We start from the raw sequence: 25859 nt of genomic DNA, 5'->3' as shown, positions 1-25859 counted from the left end.
TCAAAGGGTTTACAGTAATCCCTCGTTGATCGTGTATAATTGGTTCCAAGACCACCCGCGATAGGTGAAAATCCGCGAAATAGTGTCACTCTTTCATTTTTAACATACATACATTTTTTAACATGCATAATTTTTTTGTGTATCAATCATCATCATAGCTTGTCACGCCAAACATCCAACCATTCTAGGGTGACCTGATTGGACTGTTTTGGCGTGTAATGTTAGGATTGGTCTCCTTACGGATTAACAGGGTCACGATGAGAACATTCCTAACTTGACTTGTGTATCAATAAATGTATATTAAACCATATAAGTGCATATGTTATCATTACAACATTAAATAATAGTTTCAAACATGTAAATACTATATTAATAGTATAAATGACATACAGAAAATAATGTACAAATAATGTAATATAAATATACTGTATGTGTGGTGTGTGTGTGTGTGTGTGTGTGTGTGTGTGTGTGTGTGTGTGTGTGTGTGTGTGTGTGTGTGTGTGTGTGTGTGTGCGTGTGTGCGTGCGCGTGCAACACGTGTAGATGTAGCTGAAGTATACATACTGTGAATGTTTTTAGAACTCTTTTATTATTCTATCAATTCTTTTATAACAAGGTACAAGTTTACATACTGTAAATATGTTTTTAGAACTCATTATGACAAAAACTTTTTATAACAAGGTACAATACTGTAAATATATTTTTAGAATGCTTATTATAACATCCATCCATTCATTTTCTGAACCGCTTAGTCCCCACGGGGGTCGCGGGCGTGCTGGAGCCTATCCCATGCGTCATCAGGCAGCAGGCGGGGGACACCCTGAACCGGTTGCCAGCCAATCGCAGGGCACACAGAGACGAACAACCATCCGCACTCGCACTCACACCTAGGGGCAATTTGGAGTGCTCAATCGGCCTACCAAGCATGTTTTTGGGTTGTGGGAGGAAACCGGAGTACCCGGAGAAGTACTGCAATTGTGTCGGGACTCCCTGCCTTCTGCTGGCGTGCGGTCAACTTTCGTGTAGTAATTTCTCAATTTAGAATTTTTATCTTACATTTTTTTTTTTGTAGAAAAAATCTGCGATGTGCTGAAGCCGCGATAAATGAACCGCGATGTATCGAGGGATTACTGTACTTACATAGATCTAACCAAACCAGGAGACGAGAACTTTTTCAGATGTGTCAAAGGAGCTTTTAGGAACTTTCAGCAGTTTTAGAACTTTGAGTTTTAAAACCTTCTTTCTTTGCATTAAGTTTCCAATAAAGGTAGTTTACACTTCTGCTGCACATTAAATTTCTTTCTTTGGACTGTCTTATTAAATGTGTTTGTGCGCGGGTGTTTAATTGCGGTGTTCTCCCACTGCTTTTGTGTTTTAACAGTGCCACCCTGATCGTCTTGGAGATGTGTGTGACTCAGAAGCAGAGTCTGGAAGGCGGAAATTTCTTGAAATTAATGCAGCCTGGAAAATCCTCTGTGAGCATGAGACGAGAAACCAGTATGATGAACAGAGGAGAGGTAATAACCCCTAATAATCTTTCGTACTGAAAATGGTTTGAAACAAAAACAAAACAGTTCACCTAGTCACTGTTGAGAGGTGTGTGTTGTTGTTTAGTGGTGCAGAGCTTTAAAGTATACTGATTTATAAATTTAGGACTCATTTAACCACATGCATGAGCTGCCAAGTATTCTAGATTGCCCGTAATTCATTCCAGCCATCTCTGAATGGGACCTCCTTACGACCAGAACATGTGGTGTTCCCAAAAAGAAAAGGCTAGTGGCTCTGATGATTTAGCATTTTTGTCATAGCTAGCAGACAAGTCCAAAGTGAGGTGAAAGCTAATGATTTGCCTTGATTGCGATTCCTTCCAGTATTAATCGAAGTTGATAGCTATTTATTGCACCCTGGGAATTTTGTTGTAGAGTGAAAGCTGAAGGAAGAAATTACCTGTGATACCGCTCTGTCACACATTTCGAGTGGAGCATCCTTTCACTTAAGGAGCTCCTCAGCGCAGAGTGTGTATGATGGATGGGGTGAGAGTCCCTGTCCAAAATTAGTTCACGACTTGACGCAGGCCCAGTCACTGCTCGTATTGATATGATGGAGGGGGTGAGAGTCTCTGTCCAAAATTAGCTAAATGCTAACGACTTGACACGACCTCAGTCACTGCTCATATTGATAGGATCATATCAGTGACAACAAACAAGGGCAGCCGCATAAAGGGAAGCGTCATTAGAATGTTAGTTGAAGCACCTGTGGCGAAAGCCAAATTGTTGCAGTTTTACCTTCTGAACCTAGATTTGCCACCTTCCCAATTTTGTCTAGTCTAGTCTAAGTTGTATGTATTACAATTTCTGCATAACATGTTGAAAGAATAGAGTATAGAATAGAATATCTCTGCGGAGGTAAAAAAAAAAAAAAAAAAAAATTAGGAGCGCCAATCCATTGGTGCGTACCGTATTTTTCGGACTAAAAGTCGCTCCGGAATATGGGTCGCATTAGCCATAAAATGCACAATAACGTGAAAAAAAAACATATGTAAGTCGCTGCGGAGTATAGGTCGTATTTTGGGGGAATTTTGACGTCGGACTGTTGCATCTAATTATTCCACAGACCCATATAACGATATATAAAGTATATTTCAAATAACTATCATATTACAACAATATTATCAAACCATCTGTGTCACTCCAAATCATTAAATCCATCGATCAAATTCCTCGTCCTTTGTCAAGGACCTTGTCGTTATTCCACATATCTAGTATATAAATATATTGTAGCGTTAACAAAGTACAAGCAAAGATGTTGGTCTGGTAAACGGCTCTTTATTTAACAAAACATGAGTTCAACGAGGCAACAACTACTGAACTGTAACGATAAAAACATACACAAGTTGCTACACAAAATAAAATATATCAAATAATTATAACATAAATAGTTCACCGCCACACGGCCTCAAGCACCAGCGTGGACTTCAAGGCGTGCGGCGGCGTGGACTTCCATCCCCGGAGGTGGCATTTCCATCCCCGGAGTTGGCATTTCCAGCCACGGAGGTGGAAAAGAGCGCCATAGAATAGGACCGGGCGTACGTAAAAGCCATGTCCGAGCCCCATCCACCGTCCCCGGACAGCCACCCGGCTGAGCGCCGGCCACCGATTTCCATCCACGGAGGTGAAAGAGAGCTCCGTAGAGTAGAACCGGACGCGCGTAAAAGCCATGTCCGAGCCCCATCCACCGTCCCCGGACAGTCACCTGGCCGAGCGCCGGCCCTCGACCTCCATCCACGGAGGTTAAAGAGAGCTCCGTCGAGTAGGACCGGGCGTGCGTAAAAGCCATAATAGTTTTTCAAACCTTTTGTGTCACTCCAAATCATTAAATCCTTCAAACTCTTCGTCCTCCGTGTCACTTACAAACAAAGCCGCTAATGATGCCGGTAGTACGTGGGGCCCTTCGTCATCTTCGTCATCCCGAATGGTTGTCCTTTATGTAAACAACACCCTCCCTTTTTTTTTGAATTTTGAAAACTTGTGAAAAAAATCACATAGAAGTCGCTCCTCAGTATGTCGCCCCCCCCCCAAACTAAGAAAAAAAAACGCGACTTATAGTCCGAAAATTACGGTAGTAAGGGGAATAGGGTGGAGGACAAAGTGAGAGAGCATACATAAAATGACATGGACAAAAAAATAATATGGAATGTAAAACCATATTACCACCTACTCTAGTGCAGGTTTTTCAGTTCAGGTGTCTTTCAGTTCAAATGTCACAACTTGAACAAGTATTCACCTTCAATCGTTTTGCTTCAACATGCCAATCGTGCTACCTGGCACGGATGGGCACCTAGCTACGTGAACTTGATTGACTTCATTTTTAATTTCATTGCAAGATTGCTGGGTAGTTAAATTTGCATTTGGTCTCATTGCAGTATTCGAGCCATTTCTTTCAAAAATCTTCTTTTGTTAATGCTGCATGTAATGCAGAGTCTGTGAGCCTGAACTAAGCAGAAAGGGGAAGGCAGAGGTCACAGACATACGTACACCATTGTGAGCAAGGAACTGTGAAAGAGCATTGTTATACTGAATAGTGAGAGACTACATGCGGCAAGAGTGAAAAAGTATGTGTCCCAAAAAATATCAAAAATGAATTGAAATTTGGCCATAAAACATCTACAGATATTAAAAATAATAGATCTGTTTGGGCAAATTCCATACAAATTTAAAATTTCATATTTGGCAGGTTCCACAACAAACTGCGTTATGAGTACCGTATTTTTCAGACTATAAGTTGCTCCGGAGTACAAGTCGCACCAGACATAAAATGCACAATAAACTGAAAAACAAACAAACATATATCAGTCGCACCGGAGTATAAGTCGCACTTGGGGCAAATTTATTTTTCAAAATCCAACACCAAGAACAGACATGAACCAGCAACAACAGGCCATATGATACGGCATGCTAACGTGACATATACACAAACGAGGAGTTGAGAACGGGCCTGACCTAACATTCAGAGTTATTCAAATAAGTATTACATAAATAACACGTTTGTCAAACCATCTGTGTCACTCCAATTCATTAAATCCATCGATCGTCCTTTATGTAAACAATGCCGCGTATGCGCCGCATATGCGCCGCTGACGTCGGACTCGTAAATTGCATTTCTAATTATTCCACAGACCCATATAACGATATATAAAATATATTTCAAATAACTATCATATTGCAACAGTATTATCAAACCATCTGTGTCACTCCAAATCATTAAATCCATTGATCAAATTCCTCGTCCTTTATGTCAACAACCCCGCGTGTGCGCTGCACAGATCTAGTATATAAGCTTTTCAAACCTTGTGTCACTCCAAATAATTAAATCAAATAAATTTAGGAGGGGACTCGCAGACCCCCCCTCTCCCCAGCCACTTCATCCAGCTCATCCCGGGGGATCCCAAGGCGTTCCCAGGCCAGCCAAGAGACATAGTCTCTCCAGCGCGTCACTGGGGCCCCTCTCTGGAGCCAGGCCTGGAGGTGGGGCTCGAAGGCGAGCGCCTGGTGGCCGGGCCTTCGCCCATGGGGTCCGGTCGGACATAGCCCGAAAAGAAAACGTGGGTCCATCTTCCCATGGGCTTACCACCTGTAGGAGGGGCCAAAGGGGTCGGGTGCAAAGTGAGCTGGGCGGCGGCCAAAGGCGGGGACCTTGGCGGTCCGATCCCCGGCTGCAGAGGCAGTTGCAGTTCAAATAACAGTAATCCCTTGCTACATCGCGCTTCGTTTGTCGCGGTTTCACTACATCGCGGATTTTTGAATTTTGAAAATTTGTGAAAAAATTCACATATAAATTGCTTCTGAGTATAACTCGCCCCCCACACCCAAACTATGAAAAAAGAAATGCAACTTATAGTCCCAAAATTACGGTATTGTTCACCCATACATCCAGGGAAGACAAGCAGTTGATGAACTTGTGTGTCAACTGCAACTTTTGCTGCTCCTACAATAGTTCAACAATACACAAACATAATACGCTTTTGTGATGCTCCTTTGTTACATTTTATTTTTTGTAGTATAAGTAATGCATTGTTTAATTAGTAGATAAATATCAACATAATTTGGTCATATGTTGAATCAAGAAAATAAGAAATATAGCGAGCCTAACATTGGCACTTATATTATCTCACAAAAGTGAGTACACCCCTCTCATTTCTGCAATGTTTTAATTCCCGTATTGGCCTGAATAAAAGACGACCCTGATTATAAGACGACCCCCTCTTTTTCAAGACTCAAGTTTGAAAATAGACTTTTTGAACACCAAATTTAATTTTTATACAGAAAATATTTACAGTACATCTGAAACAAATGATTACCGTATTCTTCGCACCAAAAGACACACTGGATTTTAAGGCGCACCCTCGTTGAATTTTTTATTTTAGAAATCCTTTCATATTTAGGGTGCACCGGAGTAAAAGGCGCATAAAATAGAAGCTATACGGCAACAAACTGAGGTTGACTAAGGTTGCGGTATGCATCCACTAGCCCAGTGGTTCTCCAACGTTTTTCAGTGATGTACCCCCTTTGAAATATTTTTTCAGCCATATACCAGCGCACTTCTGTATGCAGGAGTTGCTGCGTGTGTTCAGCTCCCATGTTTTCACAGAGGTGGCGGAACAAACATGCATTAAGTGGCCTTGACTTGATGAAGTTGATCACTTTGATGCTGTTGTTCAAAACGTCATGCAACACGGGGCTCATTAACTTGGACACTGACGCTTCCCTGTGAATCACACAGTGAGTCCACTTAATGTCGGGATTTTCCTTTTTAATCCGTGCAATGAGCCCTTTCGCACTGCCCGTCATTGATGCAGCCGCATCTGCACACGCGCTGCTGCAGGATTTCCAGCTGATACCATTTTTCAGAGAAAAATGCGTTCACAACATAAAAAATGTCCTCTCCGGTTGTTCTCCCCTCCAGACTTTAGCAGAAAAGATTCAAGATTCAAGAAGAATTTATTCGCCATGTTTGAGCGTGCCAAACAAGGAATTTGACTTCGTTACATCACAGTCTCTGTTCAACATTTAGATGACTAACAACACTCAGGACTTGTGAAAATGACAAATGACAATATTCTCAGCCATCCCCTGATCTTAAACTCCCATGAGGGCAAGGAATAACTCAAATCTCCGACTAGGGGAAGTGAGAAACCTTGAGAAGAGACCACAGATGGGAGGGTCCTGCTTCCAGGATGATCAGGCTGCAATGGATGCAGAGAAGACACATAGTGCAAACAGTGTAGAATATCCAAAAAGGTGTGGAGAGCAGGATGTTACAGCACAGCAATGACTCTGAGACTCTAAGAGTGGTGTGAGTTCATCAGAGCAACAGCCTGGGGGAAGAAGCTGTCTCTGTGTCTGCTGGTTTTGGTGTACAGAGCTCTGTATCGCCGTCCGGAGGGGAGTAGTTCAAACAGACTGTAACCTGGGTGAGAAGGGTCTGTAGAGATGTTGCTTGCGCGTTTCCTGGTCCTGGACAGGTACAAGTCTTGGATAGATGGGAGGTTGATTCCAATGATCTTTTCTGCAGTCCTGATTGTCCATTGCAGTCTGTTCTTGTCTTGTTTGGAGGCTAATCCAAACCAGACAGTGATGGAGGTGCAGAGGACAGACTGGATGATGGCAGTGTAGAAGGTCTTCAGCTGCTCCCGCGGCAGGTTGAACTTCTTGAGCAGTCTCAGGAAGTACAGCCTCTGCTGGGCCTTCTTCCGGACAGTCTATGTGGCCGGTTCATTTCAGGTCCCGTGAGATTGTGGTACCCAGGAACTTGAAGGTGTCTGAGGAGAGTATGGTATTACTGCAGATAGTGAGGGGTGAAAGTGGTGAAGGATCTCGCCTGAAATCCACTGTCATCTCCACAGTCTTGAGCGGGTTCAGCTTCAGGTGATTTTGGCTGCACCAGTGGACCAGCCGCTCCATCTCCTGTCTGTACGCAGTCTCATCACCGTCCCAGATCAGTCCGATGAGAGTCGTGTCGTCTGCATACTTCAGGAGAGTCACCTGAGGAGAAATCGTTGGTGTAGAGAGAGAAGAGCAGTGGGGAGAGGACGCACCCCTGAGGGGCGCCAGTACTGGTGGTCCTGGTGCCAGATGTGATGCTCCCCAGCCTCACACGCTGTCTCCTGTTGGTCAGGAAGCTGGTGATCCAATGACAGGAGGAGGCAGGCACCGCGAGCTGGATGAGCTTCTGTTGGAGGATGTCAGGAGCGATGGTGTTGAACGCCGAGCTGAAATCCACTAACAGGATCCTGGCGTACGTTCCTTTGGTGTCCAGGTGGTGCAGGATGTAGTGCAGTCCCATGTTGACCGCATCATCCCCTACCTGTTTGCCCGGTAGGCAAACTGGAGGGGGTCAAGCAGGGGACCCGTGACATGCTGCTCGCCACTGGCGGAGTTTCTGATCATTAAGTGCCGTCCTTTTTATCTGCCAAGGAAATTTACTGCGATTCTGCTTGTCACGGTCTACATCCCGCCTTTCAACATTGGAAGCGACAGGATCACGGCCCTTAGTGAACTGTACCAGGCTGTCAGTGATCAGCGGACGGCGCATCCTGACAGTTTCACCATCTTCGCTGGTGATTTTAATCATGCTGACCTGAAGTCTGTCTTTCCAAAGCTTCACCAGCATGTTAATTTTCCAACTCGTGGTGACAGCTTCCTGGACCTGGTCTACACTGCACATAAAGGAGCTTTCAAGGCCACCCCCCTCCCCCACATTGGACTTTCTGACCACATCACTGTTATGCTTATGCCCGCGTACAGACAAAGAGTGAGAGCTTCCAGGCCGGTTCGCAAGCGGGTAAGAGTGTGGCCTGAGGGGGCCTCTGATGCTCTTCGTGACTGCTTGTGCACTACGGACTGGGAAATGTTTAAGCAGGCAGCCACTTGCAACAATCAGACGGACATTGAGGAGTATACTGACTCTGTGACCTCTTACATCGCGAAGTGCATTGATGATGTGACCCTCACAAAATGCATCGTCACTCGGGCTAACTGGAAGCCATGGCTGACAGGGGCTGTCTTCGGGCTGCTGAGGGCCAGAGACAAAGCCTACAGGGCTGGGGATGAAGCGGTCGTGAGATCAGCTAGGGCGAAACTGTCCCAGGGCATCAAGGAAGTGAAAAAGGCATTCTCTTCCAAGATTACCGCCCACTTCAAAGACAGCAGGGATGCTCAGTGCCTGTGGCAAGGCATTCAGACTATCACGGACTACAAGCCCACGCCGCAGAGCTGTGAGGGCGACGTCCCTCTGCTCAACAAACTGAACGGCTTCTTTGCTCACTTCGACGCTCAGAACAGCATTTGCCCGCTAAAGACCCCTCCCCCTCCGAACGAGCAGCCCCTGTGTCTCTCTGCCGTTTGCGTGAGGAGGACGCTTGCCGCTATCAACACCCGTAAGGCGGCGGCCCCGGACAACATCCCAGGTCGAGCGCTGAAGGACTGCGCTGAGGAGCTGATAGATGTTTTCACGGACATTTCTAACATTTCCCTGCAGCAGGCCGCCGTCCTGTCATGTTTCAAGGCTGCCACCATCATACCTGTGCCGAAAAATTGTGCTCCTTCCTGCTTCAATGACTTCCGCCCTGTGGCGCTGACACCCATCGTCATGAAGTGCTTTGAGCGGCTTGTCATGGCGCACGTCAGATCTGTTCTTCCCCACACCTTAGACCCCTTCCAGTTTGCCTTCCGAGCCAATCGGTCCTCTGAGGATGCCATCTGCTCTGCCCTCCAGTCTGCCCTCACCCACCTGGAGAACAGAGACTCGTATGTGAGATTGCAGTTTGTGGACTTCATTTCTGCATTCAACACCATTGTTCCACAGCGTCTCATCTGCAAACTCGAACAGCTGGGCCTCAGCACCTACAATTGCAACTGGCTACTGGACTCTCTCTGTCAGAGGTCTCTGGTAGTGCGTATTAGCGACAATGTCTCCGTCAGGATCACGCTGAGCACGGGGGCCCCTCAAGGCTGCGTGCTCAGTCCGCTGCTCTTCACCCTGCTGACGCATGACTGCACCGCAACCTACAGTAGCAACCGCGTGCTGAAATATGCCAACGACACGACTGTGGTGGGTCTCATCACCGGGGGCGACGAGACTCAATACAGGTCGGAGGTCGACCTTCTGGCCAGGTGGTGCAGGGACAACAGCCTCCTGCTGAACGTCAGCAAGACCAAGGAGATTGTTGTTGGCTTCCGGGAGGGTCATGCCCAACACCTGCCGCTGATCATTGACGGTGCTGTGGTGGAGAGATTGAGCAGCACCAGATTCCTGGGGGTGCACATCAGTGAGGATCTCTCCTGGACCACGACGCTGCGTCGCTGGCGAAGAAAGCTCCGCGCCGCCTGTACTTTCTGCGGAAACTCAGGCGAGCATGTGCTCCTCCTGCCATCATGACCACATTCTACCGTGGCACCATTGAGAGCGTCCTCTCCAGTTGTATCGCTGTGTGGAGTGGTGGCTGCACTGAATACAACATGAAGGCCCTGCAGCGCATAGTGAACACTGCTAGTAAGATCATTGGGGCTTCACTCCCCTCCCTGAAGGGGACCACGATTGTGTGTGATGTGAGTCACCCCGCTCACTCTTTGTTTGATCTTCTGCCCTCCGGGAAGAGGCACAGATGCCTGCGCTCCCGCACCACCAGAGTCACCAACAGCTTCATACTCCAAGCTGTCAGGATCCTTAATTCTTTCCCCCCTCCACCCTCGGCTGCATAACGTCCTGTTCTTTTGCGCTATATTCTGGCTGTCTGCTGTATGCACGCTTGCTCCATTTTGCTCCTCTTATTTGTCTGTTTATTTTTTTATTGCTTATTTATTTGGGTTATTTGCTTATTATTCATTGCTCCTGTCTATTCGTTTTTACTCTTTGTGCTATTTGCTTGTATGTGTTATGTAATGTGTCTAGTCACCAAGGGACGGTGGGAAACGTAATTTCGATCTCTTTGTGTGTCTTAACGTGAAGAAATTGACAATAAAGCAGACTTTGACTTTGATAAAACATACCTTTGTATTTCATCAAACTTTTTATAATTAATTCTCAAGACAATCAGGCTTACGTTTTTTTTTTAATATCGGTATATATTTTTGTTAAATCTCACGTAACCTTGGAGTACCTCCACGTACCACCAGGGGTAAACGTACCCCCATTTGAGAACCACTGCACTAGCCAATAACCAATGAGCCCTCTGTAAACAATCGCGTTTCTCAAACTATCTCCTATAAAATGATCAGAACTGACTAAAGTTCGATCTAACTCATTGGTACTGCTTACCTATGTTTCCCTTCCATATCGATCGGTAAATTTACTCGTAACATTCACAGAGCAGCCTATTTTGAAATGAAATAGCCTTGTGCGTACAGCAGCTATCACTATAGCATTAGCCACCCACAAACTCCCATGAGCCTCAGCTTGCAGACTCCCATGAGCCTCAGCAAAGTGTAAACAATCGCGTTTCTCAAACGAGCTCCTATAAAATGATTGGACCTGACTGAAGTTTGATCTAACACATTGGTACTGCTTACCTATGTTTCCTTTCTATATTGATCCGTAAATCTACTCGAAACATTAACAGAGCAGCCTATTTTGACATGAAATAGTCTCGTGCGTATAGCAGCTATCACTATAGCATTAGCCACCCGCAAACTCCCATGAGCCTCAGCTCGCAGACTCCCCTGAGCCCTAGCAAAGTGTAAACAATCACGTTTCTCAAATGAGCGCCTATAAAATGATCTGAACTGACTAAAGTTCGATCTAACGTATTGGCACTGCCTATGTTTCCCTTCCATATCGATCTGTAAATTTACTCGAAACATTAACAGAGCAGCCTATTGTGACATGAAATAGCCTCGTGCTTATAGCAGCTATCATTATAGCATTAGCCACCCACAAACTCCCATGAGCCTCAGCTCGTAGACCTCCATGAGCCTCAGCAAACTGTAAACAATCGCGTTTCTCAAACAAGCTCCTATAAAATGATCGGAACGGACTAAAGTTCAATCTAACACATTACTGCTTACCTATCTTTCCCTTCCATATCAATCCGGAAATCTACTCGAAACATTCACGGAGCAACCTATTTTGAAATGAAATAGCCTCACGAGTACAACAGCTATTCAGTGACGCCCCCTGACCACGATTGCCGTCATGCTGGGAAGCGATGCAACCTTGTAATTTACTAGTTGTACTAAAACGTACTAAAAAATTTTGGCAGAGCACTGTGTACAACCAGTAGGGATAAAAAAATTCATCAATTTATCCATATATAAGGCGCACCGGACTATAAAGTAAGCCGACAGTGCACTTGAGAAAATGATAGGTTTTAGGTGCGCCTTAAAGTCCGGAAAATACGGTTTATTCAAGCCTCATTCAAATTATGCAAAAACTGTCCATCACATCTTAATATCTGAACATTTAAACATGTAAACTAAAGTGCAATCACATTTGTAAATGAATGGCTTCTGGTTTTTGAAATGTAATCTGCTGTGATAAAACAACAAAATTACAATAACTGCATTAGCCATCAAAGTGAAGTCTAAGTGTAACTGTAGTCTTGAAACAAATCTGAATAAGGAAAAACATTGCAGTAAAATAATGCAAACTGCTACCGCTATTGTTGGGGAGCTGAGGACTGTATTGGGGGTTAACTCAGATGGTTATGCTCTTTTCGCCCCCGGGTGTCGGTCAGAACACAGGAGGAAAGACGTAGTTCAGTTTTGATTGCTGTACTGAATTATTGACAAGAAAATAACAGACACTGTGGCTCATAGGGGCATACAGTCAAACTGGCAAAAGGGTATAAGCACACGTTCGGTCGTAAGGATGTGAGAGCAGGTTTTTGTAGTGTACATGGGTGATGGGAGTCTTTGGGTGTGTGAATGTGATTCTTGTGTTTATGATTATTGTTTTAAGCGCGTGGGTGTGTGGGGTTGTTTGTGTGTGGTGTGTGTGTGTGTGTGTGTGTGTGTGTGTGTGTGTGTGTGTGTGTGTGTGTGTGTGCGCGTGCGCGTGCGTGTGTGTGTGTGGTGTGTGGTTCTGCAGCAGACAGAAATACAGCACATAAGTCAATCCTCAACTTCTGACGTCACACAACACTAGTCGAAGGCACACATTACATAACTATCTGCGCGTATTGGTTCCGCTATACTAAATAACCATGAATGAAATAACTCTCGGCAACACACCAAACATAAGTCATCGAGACGACAAAATACATTTGCTGGCGACCGTTGGCAATCTTAAAGGAGTGCGCCGAAGCTATCAGTCAAACGGCACACACATAAAACAAACCGCGATCAGACAAATGGCACAACAGTAGACAGTAGTAACAATGAAATGTATATACCGTAATTTTCGGACTTTAGGTGGCTCCGGAGTATAAGTCGTACCAGACATAAAATGCACAATAAAGTGAAAAAAAACATATATAAGTCGCACCGGGATATAAGTCGCACTTTTGGGGCAAATTTATTTGTCAAAATCCAACACCAAAAACAGACATGAACCAGCAACAACAGGCTAAACGATACGGTATGCTAACGTGACATATACACAAACGAGGAGCTGAGAACAGGCCTGATGTAACATTCAGAGTTATTCAAGTATTACATAAATAACACGTTTATCAAACCATCTGTGTCACTATAATTCATTAAATCCATCGATCGTTCTTTATGTAAACAATGCCGCGTATGCGCCGCATATGCTGACGTCAAACCCATTGTAAGTTGCATTTCTAATTATTCCACAGACCCATATAACGATATCTAAAGTATATTTCAAATAACTATCATATTACAACAATATTATCAAACCATCTGTGTCACTCCAAATCATTAAATCCATCGATCAAATTCCTCGTTCTTTATGTCAACAACGCCGCGCGTGCGCTGAAGAGATCTAGTATATAACTATATTGTAGCAATGACAGAGTACCAGGAAAGACGTAGGTTTGGTAAACAGCTCTTTATTTAACAAAACAAGAGTTCAACGAGCCAACAACCACTGAACTTCCAGCCACGGAGGTGGAACAGAGCTCCATAGAATAGGAGCGGGCGTGCGTAAAAGCCATGTCCGAGCCCCACCACCGTCCCCGGACAGCCACCCGGCCGAGCGCCGGCCCCCAACTTCCATCCACGGAGGTGGAAGAGAGCTCCCCTCGAGAAGGACCGGGCGTCCGTAAAAGCCATAATAGTTTTTCAAACCTTCTGTGTCACTCCGACTCATTAAATCCTTCAAACTCTAAGTCCTCCGTGTCACTTACAAGCAAAGCCGCTAATCAAAGTCAAAGTCCGCCTTATTGTCAATTTTTTCACGTCAAAGCACACAAAGAGATCGAAATTACATTTCCCACCGTCCCACGGTGACTAGACACCGTACACAACACTCACAAAGAGTAAAAACGAACGAGAGCAAGAGCAACAAATAAGTAATGAGCAAATAACCCAAATAAATAAATAAATAAATAAATAAATCAATAAATAAATTGACAAATAAGAGCAGCAAAATGGAGCAAGCGTGCTAGTAGCAGGCAGCCAGATCATAGCGCTAAAGAACAGGACGTCATGCAGCAGAGGGTGGAGGGGGGAGGGAATTCAGGATCCGGACATTTTGGAGTACAAAGCTGTTTCTGATGCCGGTAGTACGTGGGGTCCTTCGTCATCTTTGTCATCCCGTGATCGAATCCTTTGCCCTTTATGTAAACAACCGCCGGGCGGCACGGTTGACGTCACTTGCAGTTCAAATGACAATAATCCCTTGCTACATCGCGGTTCGTTTATCGCGGATTCACTAAATCGCGGATTTATGAATTTTGAAAATTTTTGAAAAAAATCACATATAAGTCGCTCCTGAGTATAAGTCTGATTTATTGTCAATTTCTTCACGTCATGACACACAAAGAGATCGAAATTTCGTTTACCACGATCACACGGTGACAAGACATATATATATATCCTTCATCTTCTTCATTCCTTCATCTTCTTCCGCTTATCCGGGGTCGGGTCGCGGGGGCAACAGCTTTAGGAGGGACTCCCAGACCTCCCTCTCCCCAGCCACTTCCTCCAGCTCATCCCGGGGGATCCCAAGGCGTTCCCAGGCCAGCCAAGAGACGTAGTCTCTCCAGCGCGTCCTGGGTCGTCCCCGGGGTCTCCTACCGGTGGGACATGCCCGGAACACCTCCCCGGGGAGGCGTCCAGGAGGCATCCTGATAAGATGCCCGAGCCACCTCATCTGACTCCTCTCAACGTGGAGGAGCAGCGGCTCTACTCCGAGTCTCTCCCGGATGACCGAGCTTCTCACCCTATCTCTAAGGGAGAGCCCGGACATCCTGCGGAGGAAACTCATTTCAGCCGCTTGTACATTGGACCTCGTTCTTTCGGTCACGACCCATAGCTCGTGACCATAGGTGAGGGCAGGAGCGTAGATCGACCGGTAAATCGAGAGCTTTGCATTTGGCTCAGCTCTCTCTTCACCACGACGGACCGGTACAGAGTCCACATTACTGCCGACGCTGCACCGATCCGCCTGTCGATCTCACACTCCAACCTGCCCTCACTCGTGAACAAGACCCCAAGATACTTGAACTCCTCCACTTGGGGCAGGATCTCATCCCCGATCCGGAGAGGGCATTCCAACCTTTTCCGACCGAGGACCATGGACTCGGATTTGGTGGTGCTGACCCTCATCCCGACCGCTTCACACTTGGCTGCGAACAACTCCAGTGAGAGCTGGAGATCACGGACTGAAGAAGCCAACAGCACCACGTCATCTGCAAAAAGCAGTGACGCGATGCTGAGGTCCCCAAACCGGACCCCCTCAACGCCTCGGCTGCGCCTAGAAATTCTGTCCATAAAAATTATTAACAGAATCGGTGACAAAGGGCAGCCTTGGCGGAGTCCAACCCTCACTGGGAACGAATCCGACTAACTGCCGGAAATGCGGACCAAACTCTGGCATCGGTGATACAGGGACCGAACCGCCCTTATCAGTTGGCTCGGCACCCCGTACTCCCGAAGCACCCTCCACAGAACCTCCTGAGGGACACGGTCGAATGCCTTCTCCAAGTCCACAAAGCACATGTGGACTGGTTGGGCGAACTCCCATGGACCCTTGAGGATCCTCCCGAGGGTGTAGAGCTGGTCCACTGTTCCACGGCCAGGACGAAAGCCACACTGCTCCTCCTGAATACGAGGTTCGATCTCCCGACGGATCCTCCTCTCCAGCACCCCTGAATAGACCTTACCAGGGAGGCTGAGGAGTGTGATTCCCCTGTAATTGGAACACACCCTACGGTCCCCCTTCTTAAAGAGGGGAACCAACACCCCAGTCTGCCAATCCAGAGGCACCGTCCCCGATGTCCACGCAATGCTGTAGAGGCGTGTCAGCCAAGACAGCCCCACAACATCCAGAGCCTTTAAGAACTCCGGGCGGATCTCATCCACCCCCGGGGCCTTGCCACCAAGGAGTTTTTTAACTACCTCAGTGACTTCGACCTCCGAGATTGGAGAGTCCGCCTCAGAGTCCTCAGGCCCTCAGAGCTGAGCCAAATGGCAAAGCTCTCGATTTACCGGTCGATCTACGCTCCTACCCTCACCTATGATCACGAGCTATGGGTCGTGACCGAAAGAAAGAGATCCAGGATACAAGCGAACAAAAAGAGTTTCCTCCGCAGGGTGTCCGGGCTCTCCCATAGAATAAGGTGAGCCACGTTGAGAGGAGCCAGATGAGGTGGCTCGGGAATCTCATCAGGATGCCTCCTGGACGTCTCCCCAGTAAGAGACTCCGGCGACGACCCGGGATGCGCTGGAGAGACTACGTCCCTCGGCTGGCCTGGGAACACCTTGGGATCCCCGGGATGAGCTGGATGAGTGGCTGATCCTGCGACCTGACCTTGGATAAGCGTAAGATGGATGTATGGATATACAGTAATCCCTCCTACTTCGCGGGGGTTACGTTCCAGACCCACCCGCGAAATGGGAATTTCCGCGAAATAGAAACTAGATTTTTTTGAAGTATGAGCCATAATTTAGCCATAAGATATTCTATTTTTATCGCTGACATCAACCAGCTCGCTGCTAGGGGACTTTCATATCAATGGACTGTGCGCTCCGCATTCATGCCTTAGCGACGAGACTAACAGTGTGTTGCTATGTCCAGCTGAAGGCCACCGCCGGTGGAGAGAACGCCCTGAAGTCACATGTGACGATAAAGTATACTGTACTGACTCTTTAATTTATTCATTTCAAAACAAGAAAACGACTTTTAAACATAAGCTATCATTATTAAAGGAAAATGAAGAAACTCAAGTGGCCGCGAAACCTCGTGAAATGATGAAATTTCTGCGATAAAATCATTAATTTATTTTTGAAAACCCGCGATACAGCGAAGCCGCGATAGTTGAAGCCGCGAAGTAGGAGGGATTACTGTATATATTTATATATCCATATTCCACGGTCAAACAAAACATTTAAGTAAAGTAAAAAGTAAAAACAAGAAGGCACATACAATGAATAAATAAGAGCAATGAATAAATAATAAATACAGAAATAAATTAATAATTAGGAGGAGCAAAAATGGAGCAAGTGTGCATACAGCAGACAGTCAAAATAAAGTGCAAAAGTACAGGAGGAGTACTGCAAGGCAGTCAACCTGGCACAAAAGACCAGGATGTTATGCAGCCAAGGGTGGAGGAGGGAGAGAGTTCAGGATCCTAACAGGCTGGAGTATGAAGCTGTTGGTGAGTCCGGTGGTGCAGGAACGCCGGCTTCTCTACCTCTTCCCAGAGGGCAGTAGGTCAAACAAAGTGTGAGCAGGGTGACTCACATCACACACAATCGTGGTCGCCTTGCGGGTGAGATGGGAGGTGTAAATGTCCTTCAGGAAGGGGAGTGAAGCACCAATAATCCTACCAGCTGTGTTCATTATGCGCTGCAGGGCCTTCATGTTGTATTCATTGCAGCTACCACCCCACACAGTGATACAAGTGGAGAGGACGCTCTCAATGCTGCCACGGTAGAATGTGGTCATGATGGCTGGTGGAGCACTTGCTCGCCTGAGTTTCCGCAAGAAGTTCAGGCGGCACTGAGCTTTCTTCGCCAGTGATGCAGTGTTGGTGGTCCAGAAGAGGTCTTCACTGATATGCACCACCAGGAATCACTTTTTCCACCACAGGTCAGTGGCAGGTGTTGGGTGTGACCCTTCCGGAAGTCAACAACAATCTCCTTGGTCTTGCTGACGTTTAGCAGGAGGTTGTTGTCCCTGCACCATGTGGCCAGAAGTTCTTGTCGCCCCCGGTGATGAGACCCACCACAGTCGTGTCGTCGTCATATTCCAGCACGCGGTTGCTGCTGTACGTTGCGGTGCAGTATTGCGTCAGCAGGGTGAAGAGCAGCGGACTGAGCACGCAGCCTTGAGGGGCCCCGGTGCTCAGCGTGATGCTGCTGGAGACATTGTCGCCAACACGTACTACCTGAGGCCTCTTACAGAGGAAGTCTAGTAGCCAGTTTCAGAGGTAGGTACTGAGTCCCAGTTTATCGAGTGCAGATAAGTCGCTGTGGTACAATGGTGTAGAATGCAGAACTGAAGTCCACAAACAGCAATCTCACATACGAGTCTCTTTTTCCAGGTTGGTGAAGGCTGAGTGGAAGGCAGAGCAGATTGCATCCACAGAGGACCGTTTGGCTCGGTACACAAACTGGAAGGGGTCAAGGGTGGGGGGGGAATGGATCTAATGTGCCTCATTACAAGGCGCTCAAAGCACTTTATGATGATTGGTGTCAGTGCCACAGGGCGGTAGTCATTGAAGGAGGATGGAGCAGTTTTCTTCGGCACAGGTATGATGGTGGCAGCCTTGAAACATGAATGGACAATGGCTTGCTGCAGGGAAATGTTAAGGATGTCTGTGAAGATACCCTTAAGCTCCTCATCGCAGTCCTTCAGCGCTAGACCTAGAATGTCTGGGCCCGCTGCCTTACGAGTGTTGATAGCAGCAAGTGTCCTCCTCACGCTATCGGCAGAGAGCCACAGGGGCTGCTGGTGGGGAGGGAGAGGAATCTTCAGCGGGCAACTGCTGTTCTGACCGTCAAAGCAAGCAAAGAAGCGGTTCAGATCGTTGAGCTGAGGGATGTTGCCCGCACAGCTCTGTGAGGCTTGTAGTCTACTACAAACTCTAAACTAAACTCTAAACTCTACTACAGCTTATAGTCCGTGATTGTCTGAATGCCTTGCCATAGTCTTCGTGCGTGTCAATGTTTTGTGTGGCCACCATTATTTTCCAGCGCCGCCGTAACCCTTTTAGGCATGGAGTTCACCAGAGCTTTACAGGTTGCCGCTGGAATCCTCTTCCACTCTTCCATGATGACATCACAGAGCTGATGGATGTAGGAGACCTTGCATTCCTCAATCTTCCGTTTGAGGATGCCCCACAGATGTTCAATAGGGTTTAGGTCTGGGAACATGCTTGGCCAGTCCATTACCTTCACCCTCAGCTTCTTTAGGAAGGCAGTCGTCGTCTTGGAGGTGTTTGGGGTCATTATCGTGTTGGAATACTGCTCCGCGGCCCAGTTTACGGAGGGAGGGGATCATGCTCTGCTTCAGTATTCCACAGTACATGTTGGCATTCATTGTTCCCTCAATGAACTGTAGCTCCCCAGTGCCAGCCGCACTCATACAGCCCCAGACCATGACGCTTTCACCACCATGCTTGACTGTAGGCAAGACACACTTGTCTCTTTACTCTTCACCTGGTTGCCGTCACACACGCTGGACACCATATGAACCAAATGTGTTTATCTTGGTCTCATCAGACCACAGGACATGGTTCCAGTAACCCATATCTTTAGTCTGCTTGTCTTCAGCAAACCTTTTGCAAGCTTCCTTCAGTATCCTTTTTAGAAGAGGCTTTTTCCTGGGACAACAGCCATGCAGACGGTGCTGCTGGCACTTCAGTGTACTCTGTTTTTTGAGATACTGTATGCGATAAGGCTTTTTTAAAAAATGATTCCTCCTTAATTCCAAAGTGATTTAATGGTATTTTGGAACAGAGTGGCGATGCACTTTCTGATGCCCACGTTTTGGGTGAAGCTTGCTTGATTTGACATATCAGCCTGACTTCATCAGGACATTTACACCTCACGTCTCACCCACAAGGTGACTGTGTGTGATGTGAGTCACCCCGCTCACTCTTTGTTAGATTTTCTGCCCTCTGGGAGGAGGTACAGATGCCTGCGCTCCCGCACCACCAGACTCGCCAACAGCTTCATACTCCAAGCTGTCAGGATCCTGATTTCTCTCCCCCTCCACCCTCGGCTGCATAACGTCCTGTTCTTTTGCGCTATATTCTGGCTGTCTGCTGTATGCACGCTTGCTCCATTTTGCTCCTCTTATTTATCTATTTAGTTATTTATTGTTTATTTATTTGGGTTATTTTCTTATTACTTATTCATCGCTCTTGTCTATTTGTTTTTACTCTTTTTGCTATTTGCTTGTATGTGTTGTGTAATGTGTCTAGTCACCGTGGGACGGTAAGAAACGTGATTTCGATCTCTTTGTGTGTCTTAACGTGAAGAAATTGACAATAAAGCTGACTTTGACTTCGACACGATCACAATTTCCCCATTGGAAATCATTGTGCAGCCTATCGCTTAAAATGTCCAAAAACAGCTATTAATTGGCACCAAAATTTACATGGTCATCTTTACTTATGACCACTTCAACATATCAAAAGGATTAGCGTGTTTGTGGCTGACTTAAGAGAAATGTGCATCGTCTCTGCAGCTCAAGTGCCCTGTTACGTCGGTGTATTTCCTTTCACCAGTCTCCACCGTACGCAAACACGACGTGTTTCAAGAAGCTTTATGTAAACTGAATTGTTCATACGTCATTATATATTCAATTAAAATTGGTATGCTTCATTTGACTTAGATTTTCCCTGAAGTCAACATATGGATACCACCTCCGCCGCCTATCTAAATAGGTGCCACACTCAGCTAAAGGGTCGGTCTCCTCGCTGGGAATCCAGTGCTCACAATCTTTTCAACAAGCCGACCACTGGAGGTTGTGACACGGTCCGGGTCGAGCCTCCTGCCTGAGCCGCGAGCGAGATGACACTTGTATTTGTAAATTTCCATCTGAAGAAACTAGGTGTCTTTTCTTTTCGGATCATGAAAAAGACATATGAAAAATCCACTTTTTTTGCTTTTATATTCATTTTATTGTGCACTTGGAGTCTCCAAGATTGTAGAAAAGTGTAATCTATCCCTCCAGGTGTCGCAGAGATACTTTTATGATCTGTTTCTCCATTTTCTAATATGTATTTTACCTATTACATCACATCCGTTGGGGCGGGAATACCAAACAAGGTAATGGTTGTGGCCAAACGGTTTTGCAAATCCGCCATCTTTATTACTCGGAGAGACTTTTTTGGTCCAAACAAATCACAGATGCTGAAATGGAGAGATCAAAACGTTCCGTTGTTGGATGTATCAATCCACACAACACATTACACCGTCCCCCAGCATCAGAACCTCAAAGAAGTGCCTCGTCATATTTCATTTTTCAAGCAGTGTTCTTACATCTGTATTGCTAGTCCTGCTTGTTCAAGGACAAGTGTTTCAAAATCTGTTGTCAGTTTCGAGAAGGATTCGCTGAAAGACTGTTTTGTTGCTGGTTCAGTTCCTTCAACCTATGGAAACAACGGACACAGTAAAGCGGTAAGCTTTAGATGACAAAAATAAACTGTATTTCACTTTCATATTATTGCGTGTCTATCATGCACTCGTTTTTATCGCAGTTACAACAGTCTTTCTGCTGATTTTAGAGCTATATGCTCTGTTTTCACTCGTGGGTGTATGTTGAGTAGTTGTATCAGATGAATTGCATCGATGGTGCTGTATTATTCTTGGGGAACACAATAGTGTGTTAAATGCATTCCTTAGCTTCTCGCTAAAGCTAGCATTAGCTTACTGGTTCACTTGACTGCAGCACTTGTTTACAAGACGTGTTCATAAATATTGTGAGAGGATTTATTTTTGTACGTGTTATCTATGTATGGACAAGTCTTCTGCCATTGACATCTTTTAATCAATCAAAAAGTTTGCAGCGTAAGTAAACGCTACCTCGGCTGTAAAACTATGTCCAACTGAATAGGAAGGAGGCAACTCGGTGGGGCACTGGTTAGCAGATCTGCCTCACTGTTAGGAGGGTGCCGGTTCGATTCCATCTCCAACCATCCCTGTGTGGAGTTTGCATGTTCTCCCCATGCTTGTGCGGGTTTTCTCCCGGGACTATCGTTTCCTCCCACATCCCACAAACATGCTTGGTAGGCCAACTGAGCACTCCATATTGCCCCTAGGTGTGAGTGCGAATGCGAATGGTTGTTCGTCTCTGTGTGCCCTGCGATTGCCTGGCAAACAGTTCAGGGTGTCCCCCACCTACTGCCCGATGACGGCTGGGATAGGCTCCAGCAGGGACAAAGCGGTACAGAAAATGGATGGATCGATGGATGTGGCCTCTCTCCATCCATTGCAGCCTGGTCATCTTGGAAGGGGGATCCTCCCATCTGTGGTCCCTTCTGAAGGTTCCTCATTTTTCCCCCCGTAGGTTTTTTTTGGGAGATTTTCCTTGCCCTCCTGGGAGTTGAAGTTCAGGGGATGTTTGAGAATAATTGTCAATTTTTTGTACATGTGAAGTCCTTTGAGACTTGCCTGTGATTTAGGGCTATATATAAATAAACTTGACTTGACAAGGATTTTCAATGGGGAAATTGTGATTACAACCGAATGTGAGTGAACGCTGGCACGACTTGCTGCCGCTGCTCTCCGGTTACTTTTTAAAGTTTTTTTTAACGTCTTTTTCTTTTAATTGTGTTTGCTATTTTATGTTTGTACGGCAACCTTGAGTGCCTTGAAAGGCGCCTTATAAAAAATATGTATTATTATTCTGATTATTATTACTTCTTTCCGTGATGTCATAAACCAAGGCATGGCGGGGTATGTGGCTCTGATCCTCATTACAAGTGGGCATTTTTAAAGGCATTTGTTATTTCATTGTTTCTTCAAAATTAATGGATAAAATAGACAATGCTAACTTTATTCATTTTCCTGATAAAAAAAACAACAACATGAACTGGACTATTTAGTGAAAAATGACCCATCTTTGCTTTACCGTTCCTTTAAGGAGAAACTTAATAAAAGAGATGAGTTGACTCTTTCCAGGGAGCTAAGCTGAAAGACAGCTGGAGTTAAAGTGAACCTTTCTTAGATTGTGCAATCATGATGTTTTTTTATTTGACTTTGCTCACAGTCCCTCATTCATTGCCATCGTTTTACTCGAGTATGTTACTGAGCAGCAATTATCTTTTACATAGTTCAAACACTAATTAAAGCCTTTGCAAAGTTCGACACTAATTTATCCGTGACTCAGTCATTATCACTATCAAAGTGTTAAACGTGATAATGATTTTTACTCAGAACTAATCTGTTAAAATGAAGTGTGAACATTTGTTCACCTGTCTATTCACTCCCTTCGACAATTGTTAATGACCATTGTCTACCCATCAAGTCATGCATTACATTTCATGAACTTTCATTAATTTAGGGAGAGTACAAAGGTAATATTTTGGACCCGTTGTTTTTCCTTTGAATTCTTCGATTGCTCAGGATTTTAATTGTGGGGTTCATTAGACATGACCAGAAAAATCCTGCAAGTGGTTAAGCCAAAGTCTCATTAAACTAATCAAAATGACAACAGACAGAATATGGTCCACTGGCCATAAAAGTTGCTCAATTGCTGTTCCTCAATTTTTCTTCCTTCAGCTCAAGAACTTCAACAGGCCTGGCCAATTGACTCTATAGTCTCACTGGAGGACATGACGTGGGACCATGGTAAGCACACACGAAACTAATGTGTAATTTTAATTTGGCCCCCACATTGATGTTTTCTTTTTCAGACATTAAAACTTGCCTCTATTCTATTTTATTTTAAATTGCCTGTCATATCTGTTCTTGGTGTTGGATTTGATCAAATTTCCCTCAAAAATGCAACTTATACTCCAGTTCGACTTATATATGTCTTTTCCTTCTTTATTATGCTTTTTATGGCTGGTGCGACTTGTACTCCGGTGCAACTTGTAATCCAGAACATACAGTACAATTTTTTTTCTGACACTGTTTTTACTTAGAAACTGTCACTGTAAATGATAGTGTTGTTTGTAGCATTATTTTCAAATGCCACTGTAAATAAATATATAATGAAGAGTGTACATACTTTTTAGGCATAGTTATCTTTCATTTCTCAACAATATGGAACGTTTGCAAGTGTAGAACAGTCAAATAGTCTCGCTAAATAAATAAAAATTAAATAATAAAAACTTTCCAACGGCCAACCACCGGGAGTTTTTCTTTGTTTTTTATCTGAAATTGAATTGGAACGTGGCCAACGCGGTCTACGGCAAGCCTTCGCGCTGAGCCGCGGGCTTCAGACCCCGGGACGCATACCCTGGACTGCATCACAAGGTCTGGAGGTCGGCTTGTTGAAAATATTGGGAGCACTGGACTCCCAGCGAGAAGGTTGACCCTTAAGCTGAATGTGCCGTTTAAAGCACCTCCTTTTCGGAGGTATGGTACCCCATACGTAAATTTCAAGGGAAATGTAAGTCAAATGAACCCTTACCAATTTCAATTGAATATATGACAAAGTATGAACAATTCAGCTTACATAAAGCCTCTTGGAACCCTTCGTGTTTGTGTATGATGGTGAGTGGTGAAAGGAAATAGACGTGACAGAGCACTTCAACTGCAGAGAGGCTACACATTTCTCTTAAATCAGCCACAAAGATGCTAATCCTTTTAATATGTTGAAGTAGCCATAAGTAGAGATCATGAAAGTTTTGGTGCAAAATGATAGCTGTCTTTGGATATTTTAAGCGATCGTCTGTACAATTATTTCCAATGGGGAAATTCTGACGCACGCTTTGGCACTCTGTTTTCAGTTCACTCTGGATAACCGATTCGCAAATTTGAGCAATGCACTGAGTTTCCAAACAATCAGAGTGAATTTATATATGCTCGAGCATTTTCCCCAATGCCCCTGTAGTCGACATGCATTAATTACCACGATCGGACAGTTGTTGTAAACAAGTGAAGCATACCCTGCCCTGGGGGAACCAGGGCCACACTTAGCATTTTTTTTTTTAATATGCTAGCTCTGTTTAATTGTGCGGGACCTCTTACAAATATTACAATGTTGTTCAGCCAAAACATTTTTCTATTGTGTATAAATATTTTTATACATATTGTGTACTTTGCAGATGAGTGTTTATACACATACTGCTGCCGCTGTGGTGGACAATTCATCTTTTCAGAAGAAGAGTTGCCATGGAGGCAAGGGAATGATGATGAAAAGAAAAGAAATGAGAGCCAACATATGGTTGTATGCTGCGATACTTGTTCTCTCAGTATATATGTCAAACTTTCTTTTCATAACAAGACTCTAAATTCTTAATGTCAATAATAATACATTAGTGTACTGTTGTGAGCACAGAACCATAGCAAAGAATCCCCCTTTTTTGTTTAGACATTATTTTAACCTCCTATTAAGTGAGAACAAAAATTCTAAATTTCACACAACAGAGAAGAGGCATGATAACAATGCTGCCAAATTTGAATGATAAAAAAATTGTCAAATGTATAAAAGGAAAAACTGAAGTCCAGGCTGGTAGTGGCAGCCACTTTTGTTTTTATATTAAGAATATTCACAATGTGTCACAGGCTTAACAAATTAGCGTTCAGTGATTTTTGCAAAACATTTGACAGCTCTATGCTTTGCTGGCCTGTTCGCAGTTTTACGTTTTAGTTTGACTCAAAATGCAATGTGAAAACCTCCAGCCTTGTTATTTTTTTATTGATCGATGAATAATTACTTTTGTGTTTGATTGTATTTCTTTCGGTATAGTCTTGTCATGTAAGCACCGCCTTCCGGACTCAAACATGAGAACCTTCACACAGAAAGGCTTGAGCTGGGATTCAAAACCAAACTTCATTACTGTGTCGCTGATCCAAATATGTATATTCCCTGCTTAACCTTTTGAATGCTACAAATGTTTTAACCCTTTCTAGGACAGTATATCACTACAGCGGACAGCTATTTGCTTTCTCCTATATGAATTCTTTTTTTAATATCCTTATATAGGTAAAATTCAAGCATGAAAGGGGGTGAAATAAAATTCATAAGAACATTTATCACTGTATGTTTGGTCGGATCAGCTTTCATTAGAAATGTGTCCATATGAAAGCAGGTGTATTAAAACTTTGAATATTTTA

General features: G+C 44.9%; 1 protein-coding gene across 1 annotated transcript in view; it reads left to right on the top strand.

The window, feature by feature from the left end:
• Positions 1-25859, top strand: part of dnajc24 (DnaJ (Hsp40) homolog, subfamily C, member 24) — a 26794-nt gene extending 935 nt beyond the window's left edge. The window contains exons 3-5 of the mRNA XM_085913599.1: positions 1382-1517; positions 23355-23423; positions 24848-25859. Of these exons, the coding sequence (XP_085769725.1) occupies positions 1382-1517; positions 23355-23423; positions 24848-25041 (399 nt within the window). The 3' untranslated portion in view covers positions 25042-25859. The remainder of the gene's footprint in view (positions 1-1381; positions 1518-23354; positions 23424-24847) is intronic.

The sequence above is a fragment of the Syngnathus leptorhynchus genome, chromosome 6 (assembly GCF_054491065.1).
Source record: "Syngnathus leptorhynchus isolate UIUO chromosome 6, UIUO_Slep, whole genome shotgun sequence".
NCBI classification, from domain to species: Eukaryota; Metazoa; Chordata; class Actinopteri; order Syngnathiformes; family Syngnathidae; genus Syngnathus; species Syngnathus leptorhynchus.
The sequence above is the reverse complement of the archived record's forward strand: the minus strand, read 5'-3'. Positions and strand labels throughout refer to the sequence as shown.